Below are 24,456 nucleotides of genomic sequence, written 5' to 3'. Positions count from 1 at the left end.
TGTGAGAATTACTGAGAACCTGACCCACTTGGATTCCTATATGAGCAACATGACAAAAATGTCCTTGCTTTTGACATGGCTTACAGTAAGACCAGGCCATACATGGCCAGCTCTGGACTATGAGAGTACATCTTGATTTAGTAATGATATCAGGCAAGATAAATGGAGAAGTCTTGCATGATACCTTATTAGTTATGAAATACTTGAATGCCACAGTCCAAATGCAAGTTGCTTGCTGTTACTCTGAAAATCACAGCTTTTGGATTTTGTTTATTTTTTGGCAGAAGTGTTAGTAAATTAGATTCTAAATAGGGACATGCCAGATTTCAAAACTCTCACCTAAAATCAGAAGGAAATTATGGCTAAACTCAAAAATCAGAACAAAGTTATAGCCAAATTAGGTTAGGTTAATTTTTAAAATGAAGAGTAGATCTGAGAAATCCTTAAAAGAGGGTGTCTGCTAGAGAAATAAGCAGACATTGAAAGCTTTCTGCTTAACTCAAGAAATTTCACGAGTGCTCAAAACCACTGTTGTATTTATTAGCTAGAGGCCCTTGCCTTTCACATTTTGTCTCAGTTATTATGAACCATTATACGTTTATATTGGATGGTGTCACAGTAGTGAGAAACCAAAGTGGTTTAGTTATTTATAAAAAGAAGCTTTTGGGAAATTAGACTAGCTTATTTTGTTTAATAACCCAGCCCACAATTATAAGAAAGCAATCTTGACTGCTCTGCTTTTTTTTTTTTTCTTTCTCTCCTTTTTAGTTGGTATTCAAGAGAAAAAAAAAAAAAAAACCTTGGCTTTGAGGTTCAGCAAGTTTGGTTTCAACCCTAGCCACAAGTGGATGAGCTTGGTCTGATGATTTAACCAGTCTCCTCTATGGGTTTTATTTTAATCTGTAAAAGTTGAGTGGTATTGATGATAAGTACTTTAGTTCTTTGAGTGAAAGGACTTAATTGCTGAATGGATTATTGGATTATCTTACTGTAATCATTAGATTTTATGAAATGCTTCTGCCAGGTTTCAGGATCATGTTAACATTCTAATTGAAATCTGATTTTTAACTGAGAAATCTTACTAGGAAACCCATGGAAACATGGTCTAGTCTTATGAAGAAATGCCTACATTTTTTAAAATTTTATTTTATTTATTTGACACAGAGAGAGAGATCACAAGTAGGCAGAGCAGCAAGGAGAGGGTGGGGGGTGGGGAACAGGCTCCCTGCTGAGCAGAGAGCCAGAAGCGAGGCTTGATCCCAGAACCCTGAGACCATGACCTGAGCCGAAGGTAGAGGCCCAACCCACTGAGCCACCCAGGGGCCCCAGAAATGCCTACATTTAATCAAACCTTTTGAAAGATAGTTTAGTGTGTAAAATAAAAGTTCATATTCAAGTATAAGAACATTCAGGTTCATCTTATTTTATTTAACATAATGTTATCCAGAGTTTAACCATGCCCTGGGCATTGTTTCTAGCTCACTTGCTCCTAATTCTGTGGTCTCAATGTGAAACTCATACGCTCTTGATAATAAGAGCTTGGACAACTAACTCGAGACTAGAGATAAGCAGACCTGGTTCCTCGAATTGACACCGAACATCTCATGGTAAATCTAGCTGTGACAGAATTCTGTATTTCTTCCTCCCAGAGCACATGACTGATGTCTAAACTATGACTGAATCCCCAAGCAGATGGGCATACCTGCTCAAGAACACTGCCTGCCACAGTGGGGGGAGTGAAAAACCTATTAGAAGAATCCTTTGTTAGCAGGAACCTCCTCTCTCTACCTCTCTACCACTGGTCATGCAGTGGCAGTGTGACTTCATGATTGGACACCTAGCCTTTTGAGCCAGCCTGCTTGGGTTCTGTCTCTTAGCAGTATGTGCCTTGGCCAAATTGTTTAACTTTTCTGGGCCTCCCTGTCCTTATCTGTAAAATGGGTATTATAACAAGAATCTCTGCCTCCATGGGTGTTGTGGCAATGAAGGAGTTAACACATGTAAGTCACTAGGAACTGCATCTTGGCATAGAGTGAGTTCTAGAGAAAGCTTAACTATTATCATTATATTATTGCGCCAGTCTGCAATTAGTCCCTGAATTCTTTGGAGATGTGTTAAGTTTTAAAAGTGAATTGAATTTACTCATGATAGAGTCATTATAGCTATGTATAGCTCAAATCTAATTTCGCAATTAACATTCGTTATTAACATCCTGGGATCCAGGAGTTGAAGTTTATGATCTTCCTATCAGTCCCCTTGAGGTCGCCTTCTTACTCATAGTTTCCCTCTATGCTCCTGAACTCCTTAGAAAAACTGTCCTTTTCCAGCAAAACTGATCTGAGTCCCTACAGGGACTTCTATCTGAGGAGTTGAGATGCTGGGGGAATCTGGTTTTGGAGAGACTGTGTCACATTCTGGACCATAAGAAGAGCACTTACAAACCTCCGTAAAGTCTGGCTTACTCCTCATTCATTTTTGGAACTCTTTGTAGTTTATCCAGCCCAAACTAGATGAGCATGCTGAGCTAGAATTTGCCCAATGAAGTGTCAAAGGATATCTAGAAAGGCAGATTCAAGGCCCCAGGACTTCAAGATCACTGAGAACCTGGGGCACCTGGGTGGCTCGGTGGGTTAAGCCTCTGCCTTCGGCTCAGGTCATGGTCTCAGGGTCCTGGGATCGAGCCCTGCATGGGGCTCTCTGCTCAGCAGGGAGCCTGCTTCCTCCTCTCTCTCTGCCTGCCTCTCTGCCTACTTGTGATCTCTCTCTGCCTGTCTCAAATAAATAAATAAAATATTTTAAAAAAGATCACTGAGAACCAAATGAGTAATAATATCAGGGCAATAAACAGCGAGCATTATTTAGCTTAAGAAACCGATGCTAAAATAAGAGGAGGTGGTTTGATGACTTCACCTAGAGGGATTATTCAGTGTTGTCCTTATGTTTAAGTATTTATGTACCAAGGTCAAGAATTCTTGGTACATGACGCACCCCTATTTTTGAACCAGTCATGAACTGTGACTAAAAATCAAATTTCAGTGTGGGTGGAGTAATGAATTCCAGGATGTCTTCGAGTGTCTCCCCTTCAAAATAAAAGAGAGAGTGTGTGCACCTGAGGAGACTTCAGGGCAGGAGTCACAAGAGCCGGAAACCCTTCTTAGCTCAGCCATCGACTTGGAGTTTGCTCCCTTCCATCCTTCAGGTTGGGTAAGCATCACTTACTTATCTAAAGCTTATACTAAAAACTTTTCCATACACATAATAAGAAAAGTACCAGCAGATGATGTTTAGAGGAAATGTGCTTTCTTGAAGTCTATTTAGGGTTGCTGTGTCTATCGTTCTATTAACTAGTTTCTGTATTCGTTCAATCCCTTCCCTGACTTTTTAAGAAAAAAAAAAATCTAGTTAAATGATTCTCTTGGTGAAAGGAAAAAGAAAAGCATGTAAATATTTTTCACAGACCTCCGACTATTCTTAGAAAAACTGGTGATTTTGGAGACAAGTTGAGGTGGGGACACATTTTTGAGGGTTTGGCATCCTGTCTAAGGCAATTAATTAATGCTTGACCTGTCCCTTGCCTATAGTTTTAGTTGCTTTGTGATGACTATTTGCACGTACACCTGCATGTGGGTCACACGTGTGTGCACACAACCCCCCCGTCTGTGTGGATAGCTGTGGTTTTTACCTTGGCATTTAGAACATTGTGTTTTCTAGGGTCTGTTGAATGTTTATAGTTTTAATTTGTTTCAAAAATAGAAACTAGTTTTCTTTCCTCCTGATTCAGCTTCTTCTAGTACATTGTCATCATACTATGAAACAGTACAACTATTGTAAAGCCTATGGGGTCCAAAGTTTCAGTAGGAATAAATGCAATGTTTCATGTCTGAAATCCTGCTGTTAAATATATTCATACCTAATAAATACCTGTTGATTGGTTAATTCTCCTGGGGGGGATTGAACAAGTAAAAATCATGACAGTAAGTATTTTGCTTATGACTTTGTATGATGTATGTTTCAGTAGAGACATTGAAACTCTATCCTGCTGTAAATCTCAAGGGGGTACTTTCAACCTCCTAGGGGAGACCTTCACCATCGTATGTCACGGATTCACGTTGAATAATCTCAACAATCAGTTACCATCACTTGCTCCGGATTGATAAGCTGAGAATGAGACTTTGGGTCTTGGCACTTCTAACAATTCTTGTACATTTCACAGCAGCTAAGTTTAGTAAGTACTGTTTTTCAACTGAAATTGTAAAATTTTTAAATTAAGTAATTCCAAAGATGTTTGCTTTGTTTTTTTCTTAAAGGTTTTATTTATTTATTTGAGAGAGATGGCATGATTATAAAATTTTAAAATTAAGTAATTCCAAAAACATTTGACCTTTTTTTTTTTTAAACATTTTATTTATTTATTTGAGAGAGTAAGAGAGACAGCACGAGCCATGGGGAATGGCAGAGGGAGAGGGAGAAGCAGACTCTTTGCTGAGCAGGGAGCCTGATGCAGGGCTCGATCCCAGGACACTGAGAGCATGACCTGAGCTGGAGGAGGAGGCTTAATGGAACTGACTAAGCCACCCAGGCGCCCCATCATTTGCCCTGTTTTAAACTGCTTGCTTCTGGTTGTTTCTGGAAAATTCATTTATGCTTCGCAGTCATTCTTTATCAGTAATATATCAGGACAAATTCTTCACAACAAGTATATCATAATTTTAGTTTTACATATTTAAATACATCAAAATTTATCTTGCAGCCCACATGTAGGAGGTGCTGTAAGCATTTGTTGTCCCACAGTATACTTCACAGAGAGACATGTGGCTGCTTTGTCACTGGAGCAGTGTAGGAGGATTGGCTGCAAGTTAATTCACTAATCTGTGGTATGCATTAGAGCATTTCATAGAAGATACTCATCATTTACTATTCTTTCACGGTGAAAGTGTCACAGAAAATGGTCCATTTCTATATTTAATCCCAGAAGGCTACAATATAAGAATATAATATTGTTATTTGGTCATTTCAGGATCCTATTTATGTTCTGTTTGTTTGATTTTTCTATCTGCAGGCAAATCATCCTGGGGCCTGGAAAATGAGGCTTTAATTGTGAGATGTCCTAGGCAAGGAAAGTCTCGATACCCTGTGGATTGGTATTACCTGAAAACCAACAGAAGTATAACCACCCAGAAAAGAAATCATGTGTTGGCTGCCGGGGAACGGCTTAAGTTTCTCCCTGCCAAAGTCAATGATTCTGGAATTTATACTTGTATTATCAGAAGGTATTAACAAGGCAGTCACCATAATCTTCAGCTTGTTCCCTTTTCTTTGCTAGTTGATGGTGTGAGCTATCCTTCCTTTCCTTTCCTTTCTAGACTTTTGTGGGACAGCTGAATTTATAAAGTGGTTTGAATAGAAGGGTACTTCTAGGAACACCATCTGTTTGGGTTTTGGGTGATTATGAACAATTTAAAGATAGAATTGTAAGCATTTGTCGTCCATTTAGGAAAAGACCTAGCTTTTGTAGTCACTAAGAAAACTGAGAGCAGTCACTCACTTTGGCTGGAAGTAGGAACAAACCAGCAAAAAGACCCAGTAATCTAGATGTTGGGCATCAAGGAGGCCTATCGTGGGAACAAAAGGGCTGTTACGAGTGCCTTAAACCTGAGGGGTAAGCCTAAGAGGGTTGTGTAAGATTGTGTGCCTGCAAATTATTTACATATATATTGTTAAATGTTCCGATCTTGTGCCTGTATTTGGTACATACAATATGTCAGATGAACTACATCAAAATGTGGGTTGTGATTAGTTAGGCATCTAGCTTTGGAGGTCAGACCAGTCTTAGTTTCAAATTCCTGTCTTGTCACTAGTTGGCTGTGTGATGTCAGCAAGTGATTTCTCTGTCCTTCTCTTTCCTTATCTGTAAAATACATACGATAACATAACCTACTTCAAAACATCTTTATGAGAAGAAAATGATGTAATGTTAACATCATTAAATACCAATTATCTTTATAAAATCCTGTTCTTGGCATGACAGCAGATCTAGTGTATAAAGAAATGGCGAGGGAGTCATTTCGGGGCTAATATAAGAAATATGTTTTATTTCAAATGCAACACAAAAAATATTTAAAACTCTAAATTTTTTAAATTAACATATAATGTATTATTTGTTTCAGGAGTACAGGTCTGTGACTCCTCAGTCTTACACAACTCACAGCACTCACCACAGCACACACCCTCCCCAATGTCCATCACCCAGGCACCCCATCCCCCTTCACCCCTCCCTTCCAGTAACCCTCCCTTTGTTTCCTGAGATTAAGAGTCTCTTATTGTTTATCTCCCGCTCTGCTTTTGTCTTGTTTCATTAAAACTCTAAATTTTTATAGATGTTCTTAAATAAGAAAACAATTCCTGTACATCAATTGTTAGAAGAAAAAAAAAGCAGTATTAAGTAAAAGCTTAGAACTGAATGAAGTCATTTCATAATGCTGAGTAACTTTTTAAATCGTTTGACTTATTTTTAGTCCTACCTCCAACAAGACTGGGTATGTAAATGTCACCATCTATAGAAAACAACCAGATTGCAGTGTTCCAGATCATCTGATTTATTCAACAACATCAGGATCAGAAAAAAATTCCAAAATACATTGTCCTACAATTGACCTCTACAACTGGACAGCACCTGTTGAGTGGTTTAAGGTAAAAGGACACTTGGGGGAAATGGCTGAAAATTACACAAAACAAAGGCAAATAAAGAGTTGCTGAACATGGAATGGAATGTTTCCTTGCAGAATTGTAAAGCTCTTCACGGACCAAGGTATCACATACACAAGACCTATGTGCTGATTGACAACGCAACTAGCAAGGACACAGGTGATTATACATGCAAATTTATGCACAATGAAAATGGAGTCAGTTACAGTGTCACAACAACCAGATCATTCATCGTGAAAGGTAAGCCTACTGAACTTAACAATATATAATATTTAAAAAATAATAATGTGGGTGGAATTGTGCCCTTCTTGTTGATTTTCCTTGACTGCAGACCCCCTTATCTGCAGGGGATACATTCCAAAACCCCCAGTGGATGCCTGAAATAGGGGATAGTACTGACCTTGTATATACTATGTTTTTTTCCTGTCCATACATACCTATGATAAGGTTTAATTGATACGCTGGGCACAGTAAGAGATTAGCAACTATAACTAATAATAAAATAGAATGATTACAATAAAATACCATAATAAAAGTTACTACAGGTCTTACCAAATTCAGCATATGATGTTTTTCTCTTTCCTTATTAAAGTCGAGAGCTTTCACCTTTTTACTTCGAGGAAGTGTTTAATGGCTTCTCTGGCTTCTCTGCATTGCCAGCATCATTACTTTTGTGCTTTGGGGACACTATTAAGTAAAATAGGGGTTACCTGAACACAAGGAGTGGGATGCCGGGAAAGTCTGCTCATAACTAAGAAAGCTACTAAGTGGCTAATGGACATGCGGTAGATACAGGACAGATCTGCTAGACAAAGGGGCGATTCACTTCCTGGATAGGGCATTGTGAGATTTTATCATGCTACTCAGAACAGTGACCAATTTAAAATTTATGAGTTGTTTATTTCTGGAATTTTCAATGTAATCTTTACGGACTGAGGTTGACCACGTATCCACGTGAAAAGTAAAAACAGCGACCATACTTCATGGTCCCGATATGTCTTCCGGCTTCATCTCCTCTTGCACGTTCTCAACAACAGAGCAAAGAACTTTTCTAAATGCGCTCTCAAGATTTCAGGAATTTTAGAGGGAGTTTATGCTACTGATCTGAAATCAAATCTGTTCTCTCCTATATGACTTAAACTTTCCTAAGATGGTGTGATCTGAATGCTAACTTAATAAACTTATTTGGGGATGGCAATACAAGTGTTTGCAGAGCAAGATTAACTTTTCTTCTCCCAATTTGTTGTGAGAAGTTCTGTAAATAGAAAAAAAAAATCTATTTAATCTCTACTGTAATTAACTGGATTAGAAATTTAGTGAGAGGTTCTGTAAGGGGATGGATAGATATTGTTGGGTGGTTTTTAATTGTGAACCCAAAGTTATCAGGAGGCAATAAGTAAGCAAGAGTGTTTATTGGGGATCAAAGAATTGTAATTTGGGGTACACAGATTTGAGTAGCAACCCAACTAGTGTCCCACTAGAGAGCAGAAGTCAGGTGATTTTAAAGCACAGAGGGAATGTGTGTAGACGTTGTTTACAAAGAATTCTGATGAATATTGGCAGTAGAAAGCTAACCTTCACTTAATACAATTGATGACTAAGGCTATCAAAAGCAAGTCTCTTATTGTACCAAGTTGTAGATATTTGGGCTCAGTCTTGAAATATTTGTAGTCTCGGGGCGCCCGGGTGGCTCAGTGGGTTAAAGCCTCTGCCTTCGGCTTGGGTCATGATCCCAGGGTCCTGGGATCAAGCCCCGCATCGGGCTCTCTGTTCAGCGGGGAGCCTGCTTCCCTTCCTCTCTCTCTGCCTACTTGTGATCTCTGTCTGTCAAATAAATAAATAAAATCTTTAAGAAAAAAAAAAAAGAAATATTTGTAGTCTCACTAGTTCAAAAGTTCATGGTTCCACCAGTGAGGTCATGGGACCCATCTCCTTAATGGTCTCCTGGCTCCATTTCAAACCCCCTTGACGTAAGTGACACCATTCCATTTCGCCTTTCACACAATCCTGGTTTGCAGTATTTTCTATGTTATCAATGACCTCAAGTAGATAATTTGATTCTTAAAAGTGTTTTTCAAATGTTAAAGTCTATAAAAATACCTCACCACCAAGGCTCTCAAATCTATGAGGAGATTTCAGGGTTTCCTTAGCTTCACACTATCCTGAAATAAATGAGAATCCAGGGGTGTAGGAATGCAGCAGTGCTCCAGAAGACCCCCTTCACTGTCCCTAGGCATCAGTGCCACAGCAATTAGAATTTCCACAGTGGTGCAAATCTATGACAGGAAGTGTGGACTTACGTGTTTATCGTTGTCATAGAGCTTTTTTTTTTTTTCATTCAATAAGCATTTATTAAGTACCTTATATATGCTAGTGTTTCACAGAGCTTTGGAAATCTTCTTTCCTGTAGTGCTGTGCTTGTTCTGTAGAATTGTGGTTTTCTAGCAATTGCCAAGTTATGCAATTTATTTAATGTGTTGGACTCACATTTGTTTTAACCCTAATATTTGTAATCTCTTTATCTTTGATTTAAGAGGAAGAAAGCTCTTCTTGGTTTCCAGTAATTATAGCCCCTCCACAAAATGAAACAAAAGAAGTGGAAATTGGTAAGAAAACTTTAAGAATGCTATAAATGTTACTTGGAGAATCCTTCCATAGGACTCTTGATCTGAATTTCCCAAGCATGGGTCAGGCAGTTAACATGATGGATCTTGGGGATTGAATGAAATGTCATGTGTAGAAATATTCATCTGGGTACTTGTAAATATTAGGAATACCCACCATTTACATTTGCGATGTACTTGTAACTCAGGTACATGCTCTCACAGGCACTGTTTTACTTCATTCTTACTTCTCTCCTGGAGGTGGACATCGTTCCCAATTTATGCGTGTGAATACTTAGGCTCAGGTAGGATCAATGACATGCCCAGGGTTGTGAATAATCAGTGATGGAAGGATAAGAACCCAGGCTTTCTGACTCTGCCCATCTCTGCCTTCTCTGGTTCCCTACCAGAAATGAGATACAGCCCGTAAGATAAGTCCCTTCATGAACTGGTTCTCACTGCATCCTGGCTTACTTGCAGCTGTTAACCCCATATGCTCTGTGTCCCCTCCACCCTGACCCCCTCATAGTTGTGACATTGAGAAGGCAGCATTTCCATATACTTTCTTGCCTTTGTCCATGTTGTTCCTTCTTCTTGTCTCTCAACAGTGAATTAAATACCATTCCCCAACGCCATCCTCCTTGCCTGCCGGCGGGCACCACCAGAGCCTCCATCCAATCTGGTCCAAGGAAAACATTTTCTTATACAGCGTGGCAGTCCTGCTCCCTAGGATGACTTCTCCCTCTGTATTCCCATGTCATTTGTCAGTCTTTCTATAGAAGACTAGAGTACCTTGTATTTTAATCATTTGGGTCTGCCATTGTCACCGTCTGAGATACTCTGCATTCCTCATCCATCTGCACACTTCTTGACCCAGGAACCAAGGGCTCAGGAAGGGATGGCTAAATGCATGTCCCCAGGTGGGCGGCAGCCCTCATGCTTTCAGCTCAGGGCAGAGGAAGCATCCAGTAAAAGGAGGAGTAATAAAGGAGAGTTCCCTTGAAGGATTCAGTGCTGAGATTGTAGCTGGGTCCAGCAAAACACAGTTTTACCAACAAAGGGGCTTCCAGAGAGATGAAGAGAATTCGGTAGAGGGAGAAAGATGTGGAAGAAGGAAGTTACAAAGAAATTCCAATTTAGAGTAAAAAGAAGCCCCTCCTTATAAAGTGGGATTGATGAAGCTAGAGTTATTTACCTGCTGAGTTTATGCAGCAGGTGAGGGGAGAGAGGGAGCTGAGCTTCCTCCCAACTGTGAATGAAGGGGGTGGAGGCAAGGCGAGGGTTTGAGGTAGGGAGGAGGGTGTTAATGATAAGGAAGGGGAATGGAATCAGTTCCGGGCACAACCCAAGTATTCAATGACTTTTTTCACATTGAATGCAATACTACTGGCAGAACTGATTTTTATTGGTGAATTTCTTCGCTTCTCATCCAGGAAAACCAGCAAACATACTCTGCTCTGCTTGCTTTGGGAAAGGCTCTCGGTTCATGGCTGGCGTCCGATGGAAGGTGAACAGAACCACAGTTCAGAACTTTGGTGAAGCAAGAATTCAAGAGGAACAGGAGCAAAATCAAAGGTATTTTTTTTTTATATTGAGGCTGACACATCCCCTTTTCCTCCCACACAATTTCCAACGGCTCAGTAAGCGCTGAAAGTAACATGTCGCTTTTTTAGTTCTAGCAATGAGCTGACTTGTCAGAACACCACTTTAAGAATAGATGATGTGAGAGAGGAGGACTTGTCGCTGCGGTACGAATGTCTGGCTCAGAGTTTGCATGGTTGGATACGGCACACCATAAGACTAAAGAGGAAAAGGCCAAGTAAGGAGTGTTCCTGAGACTGGTCACCCGAGGTAGCTGCATCCATTGTAAGCTGAAATCATTTGCTTAGAGAACAATGTGTTGGCCTGTGGTTCCAGGGCGAATCTCTGACGACAATGGACATGGCCCACCTCATAGAACGTGCTTCTCCTGTAAAGAACACTGACCTTTGTAGTGTGGTTTCCCTGGTTGCTTCTCTACAGCTTTACTTCCCCCTTCCTCCTCCTCTCCCTCTTCTCCCTTCTCCTACCCTTTCTCCTCTCCCTCCACCTTCTCCTCCCCTCCATCTCCTTCCCTCTATCTCCTTCCCTCCTCTCCCCCCCACCCCCCTCCTCCTTTCTTTCCCCTCCTCTCCCTCCCCCTTCCCACCCTCCTCCTCTTTTGCCTTCACCCCTCCTCCCTCTCTTCCCCTTCCTCTTCTTCTTCCTTCTCTCCCTCCTCCCACCCCTTCCTCCTTTCCTTACCCCCCCCCCCGACCCTTACCTTCTCATTTTGGTTCCTCTTTAACACGCAGCTGCTTCCTTGGCCATCCTTCTGCTTTCATTAGCTCTCTCTGTCTCACTATATATGAAATGTGAATATGTTCTTTGTTACCTTTCATGACTTTTACGGCACGTTATAAACATGTTCCCTTCTATAAATTTTTTTTGGTCCTAAAGAGTGCACATTTTGTTAGTGAGGCTGGCAAAGTAGATGACAAGATGAAGTACATAATTACTGCCCATTCTAGGAAGAAGATAGTAAGACACTACTTTGTAATAAGACATCATGTGACATTATTGTTAAACTTTATAAAATAGTAAATCTATGTATTTATTTATTTATTTTCTACTTGCAAAACCTAAAGTATTTACTCTCTGGTCACTTCCAGAAAAAGCGTGTGATCCCTTACATCCTGTCTCTTTTTAAAAGAAAAACACTTATGCTCTAATGCTATGCTGTTTTATTTCCTGTAGCTGTACAGTCAACCTTGATTTTGGGTAGAGTAAATCTTCCAATTTTATTCTTCATCAAGATTGTCTTGGTTGTTCTTTGACCTTTGTATTGCCACATAAATTCTCTTCAGATATATTTCGATTATAAACATGCTTTGCTACAAGTTACATAGAAAGTTTTATAGCTTATTTTATAATTACTTAATGTATAGTAGAAATCTTTCCATAATAGTAAATGTTCTTCTACACCATGATTTTTAATGGCTTCATAGTATCCCATTATACAGAGAAACCATCATTTACTTCACCAAATACATTTTTGAGCTATATGTCTTTCTTTTTCTGTTCGTTTTTGTTTTGTTTTGTTTTTTTAGAGGTTCAATGTATTTAAACTAAAAAAAGAAAACACAACCCGTTCACCTATTTCTCCCACCCCCACCTCTACCCCTGGTAATTACCAATCTCAGTGTAGGTGAAACTCACAGGAAGTCTGGTAGCTCAGCTCATTTCTTTACTGTATCTCTTATTCAGCAAGCAATTCAGGTACCACCTTTTATGAGGCGCCTTCCTTGGCCACCAGTTTGGGGGCTATATTCCTTCCTAGTGTTCCTGTAGGGCCCTATCTCTATCTCTACACCCCTCACACTTAACAAAAATCTGTTTGAGAGTCTGCTGAACATGACTCTAAGCTCCATGAGGGCAAGATGGCGTCTCACCCGTCTTCATGTCCTCCATCTGTAGCGCAGCGCCTCTGGTACCTATAGCATGTACTCTATAACAATTCGTTGAATGAATAAATGAATGCATACCAAAGGTATCAAGGAAAATGATTTTTGTACATCTCCACTGCTTTGGCTATAAGGCTTAATTATTCAACAAAGCAACAGCTTACATTTATGTTTGTTAGGTTGGATAAACTTCCCAGTAACTTGGAAAGGCCAAATTGTTTAATAACTTCCCAATAGTTTTATCTGAATCTACTGTGCCTTTAATGACTTCATTATAATTTGATGCAATAAGATATAAGTATGACAAAAACAGGAAACTGACTATCCTTCAGTAGGTTCGGATACTATATATAATCTTTTAAAATTAAATGGAGAGAATGATCCATCTTGGGTATAGGTAACAAGAGGACACATTGTCTGTAAAGAATCTGAAGCAGTAATAAGACCATCTAAGAGTCATTGTGTTTTTTTTTTTTTTTTTTAAGATTTTTTAAGTTTACTTGAGAGAGAGAGAGAGTGAGTGAGAGAGAGAGCACAAGTGGGGGGAAGGGGCAGAGAGAGAGGGAGAAAGCGATACCCCTGCTGAGCAAGGAGTCTGACAGGGGACTTGATACAGGGCTCAACTCCAGGGCCTTTGGCTCAACCCCAGGATCCTGGGATCAGGACCTGAGCCAAAGACAGATGCTTAACTGACTGACACCTGGGCACCCCAGAGTCATTGTGCTTTTAATCATCACCTTACCCAGACAACACCAACCAATGTCAGTGATGACACACTTGTCCTCTGGGGGACAGATTGCTTCTTCCCCCCCCCTCCCTTGGTATGTCGTTGCGTGCAGTGATGTCAGCAAAAATAGTTTTACAAACATTTCCTTCCTGAGCACCTGTCAACTTTCTCCCTTGTTTGCATTTCCAGGCAAAGACATCTTGTTTGTCAGATGAAACACTGAATCCAGTATAAATGGGGAGAAAAATATGGTATTTTTACACTTGTCACTCCATGCACAACTACATGGAAATTATTTAATGTGTTTGTCACATAGTCAAAGGGAGATTTAAGTCTTCAGTTTATACCCCTAAGTGGGACATAGCCCAGATTAATTTGAATAAACACACAGAGGCACAACCTGATGAAAAAAAATTGGAGGTAATAGATAAGCAGACCACCAAGTTCATGTGCTTGTGGTTAAATCTCTGTCTGAGATGGTGCTTGGAAGTTTTGCTTTAATTTAGACTCAAATCACCAATCTGTAAAACAAACAGAATCATGACATTGAGCGCTATCGAGTTCCATGGGTCGCCGGGTTTCTACCAGTAATAATGGAATCACCCCAGGACATATGGACCACGTCACCATGTAGTATCAGGGCGGTAGCTGGCACAGTGGATCTTCAAGGAGGGGGGAAGCTGTGCCCTTCCCCCCGGAACTGCCATTGCCTCGATATCCGCTTGACTTGTTTACGTTGTCCCTGTATGAATGTTCTCCGACGACCTGTGTATTGGAATTGTCTTCACGTTACATGTACTTGGTGACTTTTTCCCTTCTAGTTTATTTGTACGTGCTACCCTTCCCCTGTTTTTCTTCAAATTAACGTGGTTACGCTCTGTTTTGAGAATTGTGAACATTAAACAAAAACTGTTGCTATGGCGGTTTAATCATCACAATGAATTCCTTTATTTCCCATCACAAAATAAATTACAACATTGTCTCGAATTTCAACAACAAAAACTTTAAAAGCTTATGTTCCCGTATTCCTTGATGTGATTAAATAAATACCTGACACTCCTAATCATAGAAGTAAACATTTATTCATTGTTTCCTTTGGGCCTCTCTGATTATTTCCCATCTCATTTCTTATTTATTTGATCAATAACCCACAAGGAAGAGACTGTTACTATCACCCAGTTTTGCTGATGAGGAAACAAGGGGAGGTTAAAAAACTTGAGGAATTAGACTTAGAGCCAGGACTCAAACTTAGGCAGTGTTTTCCTGTTTATAAACACTTTCAGAAAGTATTTAGTGTTTAGTCACCACATACAGAGTTATTTACACAGGTTTAAAGTCATTAACAGAAAGATACTGAACTTCAACTTTCTTTACTGTCTTAGATTAACTTCTCTCTTCCCAGTGGAAGTGGTCACACACACACACACACACACACAGTTATTTCACCTTGATCTCCCCAAGAAATGGACGTTCCCAGAGGGTATCCAGATAGGACTTTTAGAGAGAGTGACCTGAAGGGGAATCCTGTTGAAATGCATTCCTTAGGGCATATTTATCATTTAAACTGATGACAGTGCAGATAGTAAGCTCTTTGCCAATTTTCAGCAACACGCCTCCTCCACCATGCCCCCCTGCTCCCCCGTTTTGAATCTCTTTGCCTTAGCCATTCTTGATTTCACGGTTCTGGATCCTCAGGGTGCTGATGAACAATGGGAGGAATCTGTGAATATGGATAAATGATTTTCTAGGGCAAGACTGGAGCCCCATGCTTTGAGATTTTAGACAAAAAAGGCAGGGAGGGTGTTACAAGAGACAAATCTCGTTTGAGATTCTTCTCATGGTCATCTTTAAGCGAGACTACTTGTAAGAGGAGACTTAATTCTAAAGAGAGAAGTAAACACAAAACAGCCAAAAAATACCATTAGTGAGTACAATGCTTGTATACAATTTGTACGTTCTGTTCCAAGTCCTTGAAATCGGGAACCATCTCGCGTATACACTTTGTGCAACAGTGAGTACGAGACGCAGTTCAGTGATGAGAAAAATAAAGGGTGTGTTTAGAACCTAGCACCCCAGGAATATGACTTCCCCATCAATTATGCTTTAGAAACTTACATGGCCCCTGTCTCTTCCCTGCTTTCCTAAGCAGTAAGACCCCAAGACCTTTTGATTCGTTCTCCTTAATGCCCCAACCCCATATGTATCCGTTCTTTTCTCATTATTACACAGGTCTGAACCCTCCTTAGGTTTCACCACAAGTATTGCAGAAACTTCCCGTCCATTTTCTTCTAAGTAATTACAGTCTCTTCCCACAGAGACAAATCTTCCCCTATCTTCCGATTAATCCTGCTTGTCAACCACTTTCATTGTTAAACCCCACTCAACACTCATCAGTGGCTCCCATGATCTTCCCGAATAAAGGCAAAAAGCCTGAACGGGAGCCCCAAGTTTGGTCAGAACCGAGCCCTGACACACATTTCTTGTTGTTTCTTCCACTACTTCCCCACGCTGGATTACTCTGGTTCCTCAGAACACACCACATCTCTGCCCTCGGGCTCACAGCAGCTCCTCTTGTCAAGAGTACATTTTTCTTGTTTCCTGATTCTCTAAAACTTCTCTCCCCCTGCAGGAAGCCTCCATTACCCAGTCCAGACTGGAGGGAGCACTCATAAAAACCTCTGCCAGCTCCAATGACACATTTACCTCCTATCTTAGTTAAGTTTACATTTGCACCCGCACCTTGTATGCTTTAAGAAGCCCCTACCATGCCTAGCTTGCTGCCTTGCCTAGGGGAGGCACTCAGTAAATGTTCACTTACTGATTCGTAAAGCAGCCATGCAAATGCCAGGTAGGCATCTCCTGTATGAATTTCTCGTCCTCCCAGTGGAGGTCTGTTTATTTTACCTTGTTCTAGGAATAACAGTGATCATTTTGTCCTCCCCTTATCTTTTGAATAGATGACAAGCAAAGCACCTACTACATCCTGGCGGGATTTAGCACCTTGTTAATGCTAATCAATGTCATGGCCATAATGCTGAAAGTGTTCTGGATTGAGGTTAATCTGCTCTGGAGAGACCTAGTTAGACCTTACAAAACGAGGGATGGTAAGTGGCAAGTTCCATATTTTTCTTCAAAGAAAAGGATCCATGCTGGCTGTTGGTGGCTCATTTGTTGATCTCTTAATAGCTATGGTACTAAACCCAGATTTTGCTGGCTAACATATTGTTAGTAGATCTTTTTTTTTTTTTTTCAGTCCACTCAGAGGCCAGTCTCTGTCCTTTTTTGCTGCTCCTTATGGTTCTGAGATACATCTCAACAGCTCAAATCTCCTCCCCTAATAGGCTTGCTGTTCCTGCTAAATCAAGAACAGAGTCAGCCCAAGCCCAGTAAAGTTTAATCATTTTGGAAAACGTGTATTGGTAAAACTTCATGGAATTCAAAACATTAACTAAAGTGTTCCTGCTTTCCAGATGTGAACAGCTTAGACAGAGCCATCAGAAGGCAGGTGTATTTTACCAGAAAGCCCACTCCTTACAGAGCCCTACCTGTGTGCACAAGTATACACCTGAAATAATACATTTATGCTTGCTAAATCAGACAACATTCTCTCCTTTGGAGGCAGATATACTCTACATTTTCCATACGGTCCACTCAACTAGGGCTAATTATTTGATTTGTGGGAAATAGAGATCCCTTAAAAAAAATTCTCCTTTTGCATTTTCACTTCCTAGGTTAGGGGAAAACAACAGCTACAACTGAGATCTACGTCAAACAACAGAAGATCCCTTATCCATGACAGATATTTATCAATAAATTATTAATTAAATTTGACAATATGGTGTGTGCTAGACTTGCCTCCCTACCAGTCAGTCTGAGGCAGTAAAGGGAGACAACTCGCAGATTAGGATTGATTTTCTGATGACATTTTGCGGTAGTGGGTTGTGGTCACCATCTCTGGATTCTAGAATATTTGGGGAGATGGAATACACACACCAACAACGATAAAATTCAGGGGAGAATGTCCAGGAAGAGTCAAATGGGAATTTCCAGAGTCAAGGAATAAAGTTGTACTTCTTGTTCTCATTTTCAGATGGAAAGATCTACGATGCTTACGTTATCTATCCGCGGAACTATAAAAATAGTCCCGAGAGGGCCAATGCCGTGGGCCACTTTGTTCACCAGATTCTGCCTGAAGTTCTTGAAAATAAATGTGGCTATAACTTATGCATTTATGGGAGAGATCTGCTACCGGGAGAAGGTAAAGCTATCAACACACATCGGGGACAGAAAGTCACGTTCATCAGAAGGCCAAGGATAGGTGGTCTTATCCCTGTGTTGGATAAGGAAATACAATCATTATTCCAGGCCTTAAGACCAGAGTTTTCAAATATTTCTCCAGAAGAAGGAGATACTATTCTTTGATTGTCCTTCCCCCATAGCCGACCTGATCATGAGGTCTTCATAAGACTATTAGTGATGGGGGCGCCTGGGTGGCTCAGTGGGTTAAGGCCTCTGCCTTCGGCCCAGGTCATGATCTCAGGGTCCTGGGATCGAGCCCCGCATCGGGCTCTCTGCTCGGCAGGGAGCCTGCTTCCTCCTCTCTCTCTCTGCCTGCCTCTCTGCCTACTTGTGATCTCTGTCTGTCAAATGGATGAATAAAATCTTAAAAAAAAAAAAAAAGACTATCAGTGATGTGAGAACACTGTTATGTGGATTTAGCAAGACATGGCCCCTACTTGACTTCCCATGTCCATTACTAGGATAACTGACATACATCTTAATTCTCTCTAGAAGAGCTGAAAGAAGACTCAAAAAAAAAAAAACCAAAAAAACAAAAAAACAAAACCCAACAACAACAAAGAAATGTGTTCTCATACCTAGAGGCATTGACTGAAATATTTGCAAGGATTCAGAAAGTCTTCATGCTTTCCCTTGTATTGGAGAAACATTTGCAAATGTGTATTCTCACCACATCCACTAGAGCTGTCTTCTGTTTCTTGGTCAATTCCATGTACCTTCCATTTGTCACAATTCTGGCCTTTCAGTAGCTGTTCTCCTCCTCCCTCTATATTTATGTCAAGTACCCATGAGCCCTCCTTATAGCTCTTCTCGAATTCCTCAGAGACCAGGAAGTGTTTGGAATGTTCCTGAGGCAGGACCATCACGGAGGGTAAGTCCAATAAAGTGAATGCTTAGTAGACTGTGAATTTAAACTGGCATTTCCATTGCAAAGAGGGATTCAAGCATCTGTAGACATAAAGGAACACCCAGCAGGTGAATCTACTTCGTCCTGGAATATTTGGGCAATGTCAATCCCCCTACAATGGCGTGGGTAACTCTGTAAAATGAATGAGTCAGGAAAATGGAATCCCAGTTTTCTCTAGAAGCTTTCTTCTTCCTCCAGCTCTCCCCCTGGCTACTCATTCCAGTGGAAAGAAATGAGCCGCGGTGCTCAAACACTCTTTTCATGTTACACATCTGCTCAGGAAGCTGCAGGGACCCCAGCTGTTTGTGACATCACACCACCTGCCACATCTGGCTGCAAACCCTTCATCGTTTTGTCTCAGATCCATCGACCTCCTTTCTAGTTCTACCTCTCTCCAGCCCAGAGTAAATACCAGCACGCTGAGACTCAAGCTTGCATGGCCTGCATCGTGCTGTTTTCCACTTGGGAACGTTCCCACTCCCTCTCCCTCAAGCATATCCTCTGAACCTTACTTTAACCCAAGGAAGGTCAGATATAACAAAACAACACCAAACTTCACTCGTCCCTTTGGAAAAGTTCATGACTGCATCAGTGGTATTTCTTCCCATGCTAGTTACCTTCTGGAGCTTTGCCCCTTCAAATCTACTCTGCACCCTGCTCCATCCAGTGGCCCCGGGGGGGAGGAGCTGGTCATTATGGAATCTATCAGGCCCCTGCCCTCTGCTCCCTGCTGGGTTTGGCCAATGGAAGCAGAAGTACAGAGGCAGGCATCGGGTAAGGTTGCCAGGGGAGCTGGGCTCTTCTCTCCCAGAACATGGGCTCCTGCTTTTATACACCTGAGCTTTCATAATTGCTCCCTCCCCTTCACACCTGGAGGGGGGTAATGCCTCCCTGGCTATTTCTCGTGCTGGGGTTCCGAGGCATCTCTTGTTGATTTCTCTTGGCTCTGTCCACATCTTTTATAAATTCTCCTCTCATTAACCTCTGTTAAGTCAGTCTTTTTGAGTGTGCTGAGTTTTCTGTTTTGATCCTGACCAACATGAAGTGTCTACCTGGCGTTATTCAACATTTATTTCCTTAGTTCACACTACATGGGTTGGCAGTCTTTTGGCTGTTCTGCTGTAAAAAATTCTTGAGTGGTTTCGTTCATGGTTGCATTTCTTTGATTTCTCTGTTCCCTCCTTGCAGGGAGAGCTGAGTCTTTTACATGTTCTTTCTAAGTCTGCCCAGAAGTTTCCTGCCATCACCATGGAGCTGATGCTGTATAAACTCTAAATTGATAAAGGGATCTGGTCTTCCTTAAGATCTTTCTAGTCTGAATCAAATCAACTTCTCAAACAGAGACATTGGGGAGTGACGTGAATCCAGGACTTCCTTAGAGATTTTAATCAGTTCAGAGGAGCAACAGTCCCTAAGAGTGAAAGTACTAAGCCCTGGTAAAACACATACGCTAATATTCTAAGAAGATAATACATAGCTAATGAACTTGAATTCTAATTCTCCCACTAAATATCTCTACCTGCCACTTAACTCCAAGGATTCATTTTAGTTAGAACTGACCTACCTGGGAAGGAAGAGGGGCTTGGGACTGATGTGCTCACAGTGAGAGGTGTAAAAGTCGAACATAACAGGTTGTCCCTTCAAGCACATTCCCCCTTTCCTGAATGAAGAACTGATCAGCGTCAGAATCCCATAACGGATTAAAACCATATATATTTTTTTTAAGTCCAGAACGTTCATGATCAAAGCATTAGATTTTAAAATGCAGCAGCGGGAAATGTGATCCGGGTCTTTTATTCCCAGATGCAGCCACTGCCATGGAGAACAACATACGAAAGAGCCGGCGGCAGATTTTTATCCTGACTCCTGAGCTGGTCCACAGCAGGGAGTTTGCCTACGAGCAGGAGATCGCCCTACACAGCGCCCTCATCCAGAGTGACTCCAAGGTGATCCTGATAGAAATGGAGGCTCTGAGCAAGCCTGGTGGACTGCAGTTTGGGGAGCTTCAGGAGTCGCTGCGGCACCTCGTGGAAGTGCAGGGTACCATCAAGTGGAGGCAAGACCACATGGCTGACAAATGGTCACTGAATTCCAAATTCTGGAAACACGTGAGGTACCACATGCCTGTGCCCAACCAACCCCCGGGGAACACACCCAGTTTGGCTTCCCTGAGCGCCCAGGAGCAGTAGTGCTGGCTTTGGTGTGCTAGTAAGGCACCCGGTTTCCACTGACCTGAACTCCTCCTCCTGCATGATGACACTGGACCAGACAATGGAGCAGGGACAGGAGGGTGGTGACGTCTAGAGGAGGCTGGTCTCTGGTTTCATCTACCAAATTTACTGATTTTCCTGATTCTGGGGGGGGATGCAAAACCTTCAGAAATTTCTATTCTCGACCCCTCTTTCTTCAGTCCACTTTTCCTGCCTTTTCTCCCTTTACTGGTCTTCCTCCATGTGGCCTAGTATTTTTTTTATTATGCTTTTTTTTCTCTTTCTCTCTCTTTCCTGTTCTCCTGCTCCTTATTCCTTGTCAATACTTTACATGTTGAACTTCAAGCTGGAAGTATTAGAGCTAAATTTTCATGCAACCTTGAAGAACACTCAGATTCCCACAAGCAAAACAGTAATAGTGCTTCTCATTTCCAACCAGACCAGAATTTATTCTATATTATTTGACTGGATGCTGGGTTTTTTCATCTCAATGTTGTCGATGTTATCGGAGGGGCTTACCCAGTTACCATTATAATCAAGACTTTGCTGCTATAAAATTTCTTTCAGAGATTTTCGTTCTCTTTAGAAATATTTTTTTCCAGGTGCCTGGGTGATTCACTCGGTTGAGCATCTGCCTTTGGCTTGGGTCATGATCCCAGGGTCCTGGGATTGAGTCCTGCATCAGGCTCTCTGCTCAGCTGGGAGTCTGCTTCTCCCTCTCCCTCTGTGATCTCTCTCACTTTCACGCTCTCTGTCAAATAAATGAATAAAATCTTTTTAAAAAGAGAGAGAGAAATTTTTTTCTCCCTCTAAAATTTACAGAAGAACAGAAAATACGAAAGAATAAAAGAGCAAAAATTATCCATAAATCCATCATCCTAAGATAATGACTCTTAAACATTGTGGTAAATATGTATTTGAAAAAAATTTGAGTTTGTGCTAAAACATACCATTTATGTAGCTGAGCTCATGCAGTGTGTAGTTTTTATATTTTTTCCTATTTTACATCATGAGAAAAGCATTTTGATGTGTCACTTAAATTTTAATATTTTAAATATTCATAGAATTCTATTTCATGGTTGTGCCACAGCTGATGTACCTCATTTATTGTTGTATATTTGAGTTGTGTTGAATGAAAATGGCCATAATAATAAATAATTCTTCAATGGCCATGTCAGTATATCTTATATTTCCCAATTACGATTTTTTTTTTAATTTAAGAAATTGGTTTGTTGCAACATTTCTATGAAATCCGTAGGGCATTTTGGCAGAACCATTTAGCAGACGTGAAGGTAAGGTGCACAGTCAATACCACTGCCATTAATTCCCTAAAGGAGTTCAATGCCCTCAGTGCCAGCAGTGTCTTCTCAGGCTGGGAGTCTTGTGAGAGCTCAGATTTTACAGTGGATGGAGATCCTACCCTTAGCTGAGTTTTTTTTTTTTTTTAATAAAGAAACAGATTTATTTTTTTTTAAATATTTTATTTATTTATTTGACAAAGAGAGAGACAGCAAGAGAGAGACAGAGCACACAAGCAGGGGGAGTGGCAGAGGGAGAAGCAGGCTTCCCAGCAAGCAGGGAGCCGGACGCGAGGCTCGATCTCAGGACCCTGGGATCATGACACCTGAGCCGAAGGCAGCTGCCTAACAACTGAGCCACCCAGGCACCCCCCAGCTGAGCTTCTTTAAAAAGTGTATATTTGGGGATTTTTTTAAAAAAAGATTTTATTTATTTATTTGACAGAGAGAGAGAAAAAGAGAGAGAGAGCACAAGGCAGAGGGAGAGGGAGAAACAGGCTCCCAGCTGAGCAGGGAGCCCGATGTGGGGCTCAATCCCAGGACCCTGGAATCATGACCTGAACAGAAGGCAGACGCTTAACCAACTGAGCCACCCTTGCCCCTCTGATCTGGGGCTTAACTGCAAAAGAAAACTGCACTCCAGCCCCTCGACAGGGAGTATAATTTTGAACTGTCATTCAATGCCTGAAAAGAAATTGTATTTCTGGAAGATTGCCTAAAGGATCTGTAGTTACCCATCCCTTTATATACCATATAACCTGAATGTATACTCCCCGGATAAAGGTTGCCAGATAAAACACAAGACATTGGTTGAATTCAAAGAATGAAATTTCATCTGAAATTGATCTGAAATTCAAATTTAGCTGGAACTCTTGTATTTTTATTTGCTAAATCTGGTTGCCCTACTCTGGTCGGTTATTGTGCTTTTATATGGTGATATTTGATTTTACGGAACTGCTAAAACAACTAGTCTGTGGGAAGGATGCCGTCTAGTTGATTGGTTAACATCACTTAGTATGGAATCAACAAGCCATCCTCTGCTATCAGTCGGCTTTGTGACTATGAGTAACACCATCAGGAAGAAATGTGCCTTTCATCCTGCTTCCCCACCCACCAAGACTGACAGACCTGGTTTTGATATGTGGACATAAATAATTTTACAACTGATTTTATTTTCCTCTTCAGTTAGCTACTTGGACACACAGAGCCCAACTTGGGCTCTTTCTATAGCAGGTACATAGGACATAACAAGCAAGTTATAATAATCTCTTCCTCTTTTTTTAATATTTTACTTTTGAATGTATTTTAACCGTCTATATTGTAAGCTGCTTTGTAATTTAACAATTACAAATTTCTGAACGTGAGCTGTGTATCTCTTTGACAGGGGCAGGGAGAAGAAAGGCTGTGGAGGGGTACGCAGGGGAATCAGGCACACTCCTTATTAACGTTATGGGGTTTGAATCCATTGAGGAAACCCAGAGGGATGAGGGAAAAACTTCACAGAACTCAGAGAGGGCTGGCCCCAGGGCAAATTCTGTCGTTGCTGAGCTCTTTTTTCCCAAACCTACACACCACCTCCCAAGTCACCCGAGCTTCAGTTTCTGCAACTAAATCATGGGAGGATGGAGGAGAAGAGCTCTGAGGGCTTCCTCAGCTCCAAGAGGCTGATTCCAAGCGCATGCTCACAGAGCGGCTGCAGAACCGCCAGAAGTCTGGCATCTCAGGCCAGCACACCACTGACCTCACCTGGTTTCTTCCTCTGTGCGGCGACAGTAACAGATGCTTCGCCTATCACACAAGGTAATGTGAATAGAATGAATTCAGCCAAAACCAGCGGGGTGTCTACTATAGGATCCTAGTAAAAATTCTGGTGAATTATAAAAACACAAGTAATTGCCCTTTCTCAGATCAAATTTCCATGTGATAAAATGCAGATTGTTAATTTTGATGAGTCTTGACAATCACACATACCTGTGTAGTTGCCATCTCAAATCAGGTAGAAATATTTCCATCAGGGGCACCTGGGTGGCTCAGTCAGTTAAGCGTCTGAGTCTAGATTTTGGCTCAGGTCATTATCTCCTTGGTCATGAGATCAGGCCCCAACGTTGGGCTCCCCAGTCAGTGGGGAGCCTGCTTGAGATTCTCCCCCTCTACCCCTGCCCCGACTTGTATCCTTTCTTTCTCTCTCTCTCTCTCAAATAGAGGGATAAATAAGAACTCTTTTT

The 24,456-nt window shown here is 41.3% G+C and overlaps 1 protein-coding gene across 1 annotated transcript; it reads left to right on the top strand.

The window, feature by feature from the left end:
* Positions 1 to 4,164: 4,164 nt before the first annotated feature.
* IL1RL1 (interleukin 1 receptor like 1) lies at positions 4,165 to 20,912 on the top strand (the record flags this gene model as incomplete). Its single annotated transcript, XM_080813871.1, has 10 exons — positions 4,165 to 4,225; positions 5,060 to 5,270; positions 6,516 to 6,690; positions 6,783 to 6,945; positions 9,240 to 9,311; positions 10,742 to 10,883; positions 10,982 to 11,127; positions 16,475 to 16,621; positions 17,608 to 17,775; positions 20,527 to 20,912. The coding sequence occupies 10 exons, from the start codon at positions 4,165 to 4,167 to the stop codon at positions 20,910 to 20,912; spliced, it is 1,671 nt and encodes a 556-aa protein (XP_080669997.1).
* Positions 20,913 to 24,456: the final 3,544 nt, after the last annotated feature.

This window comes from Martes martes (genome assembly GCF_963455335.1).
Source record: "Martes martes genome assembly, chromosome: 9".
Taxonomy (NCBI): Eukaryota; Metazoa; Chordata; class Mammalia; order Carnivora; family Mustelidae; genus Martes; species Martes martes.
The sequence above is the reverse complement of the archived record's forward strand: the minus strand, read 5'-3'. Positions and strand labels throughout refer to the sequence as shown.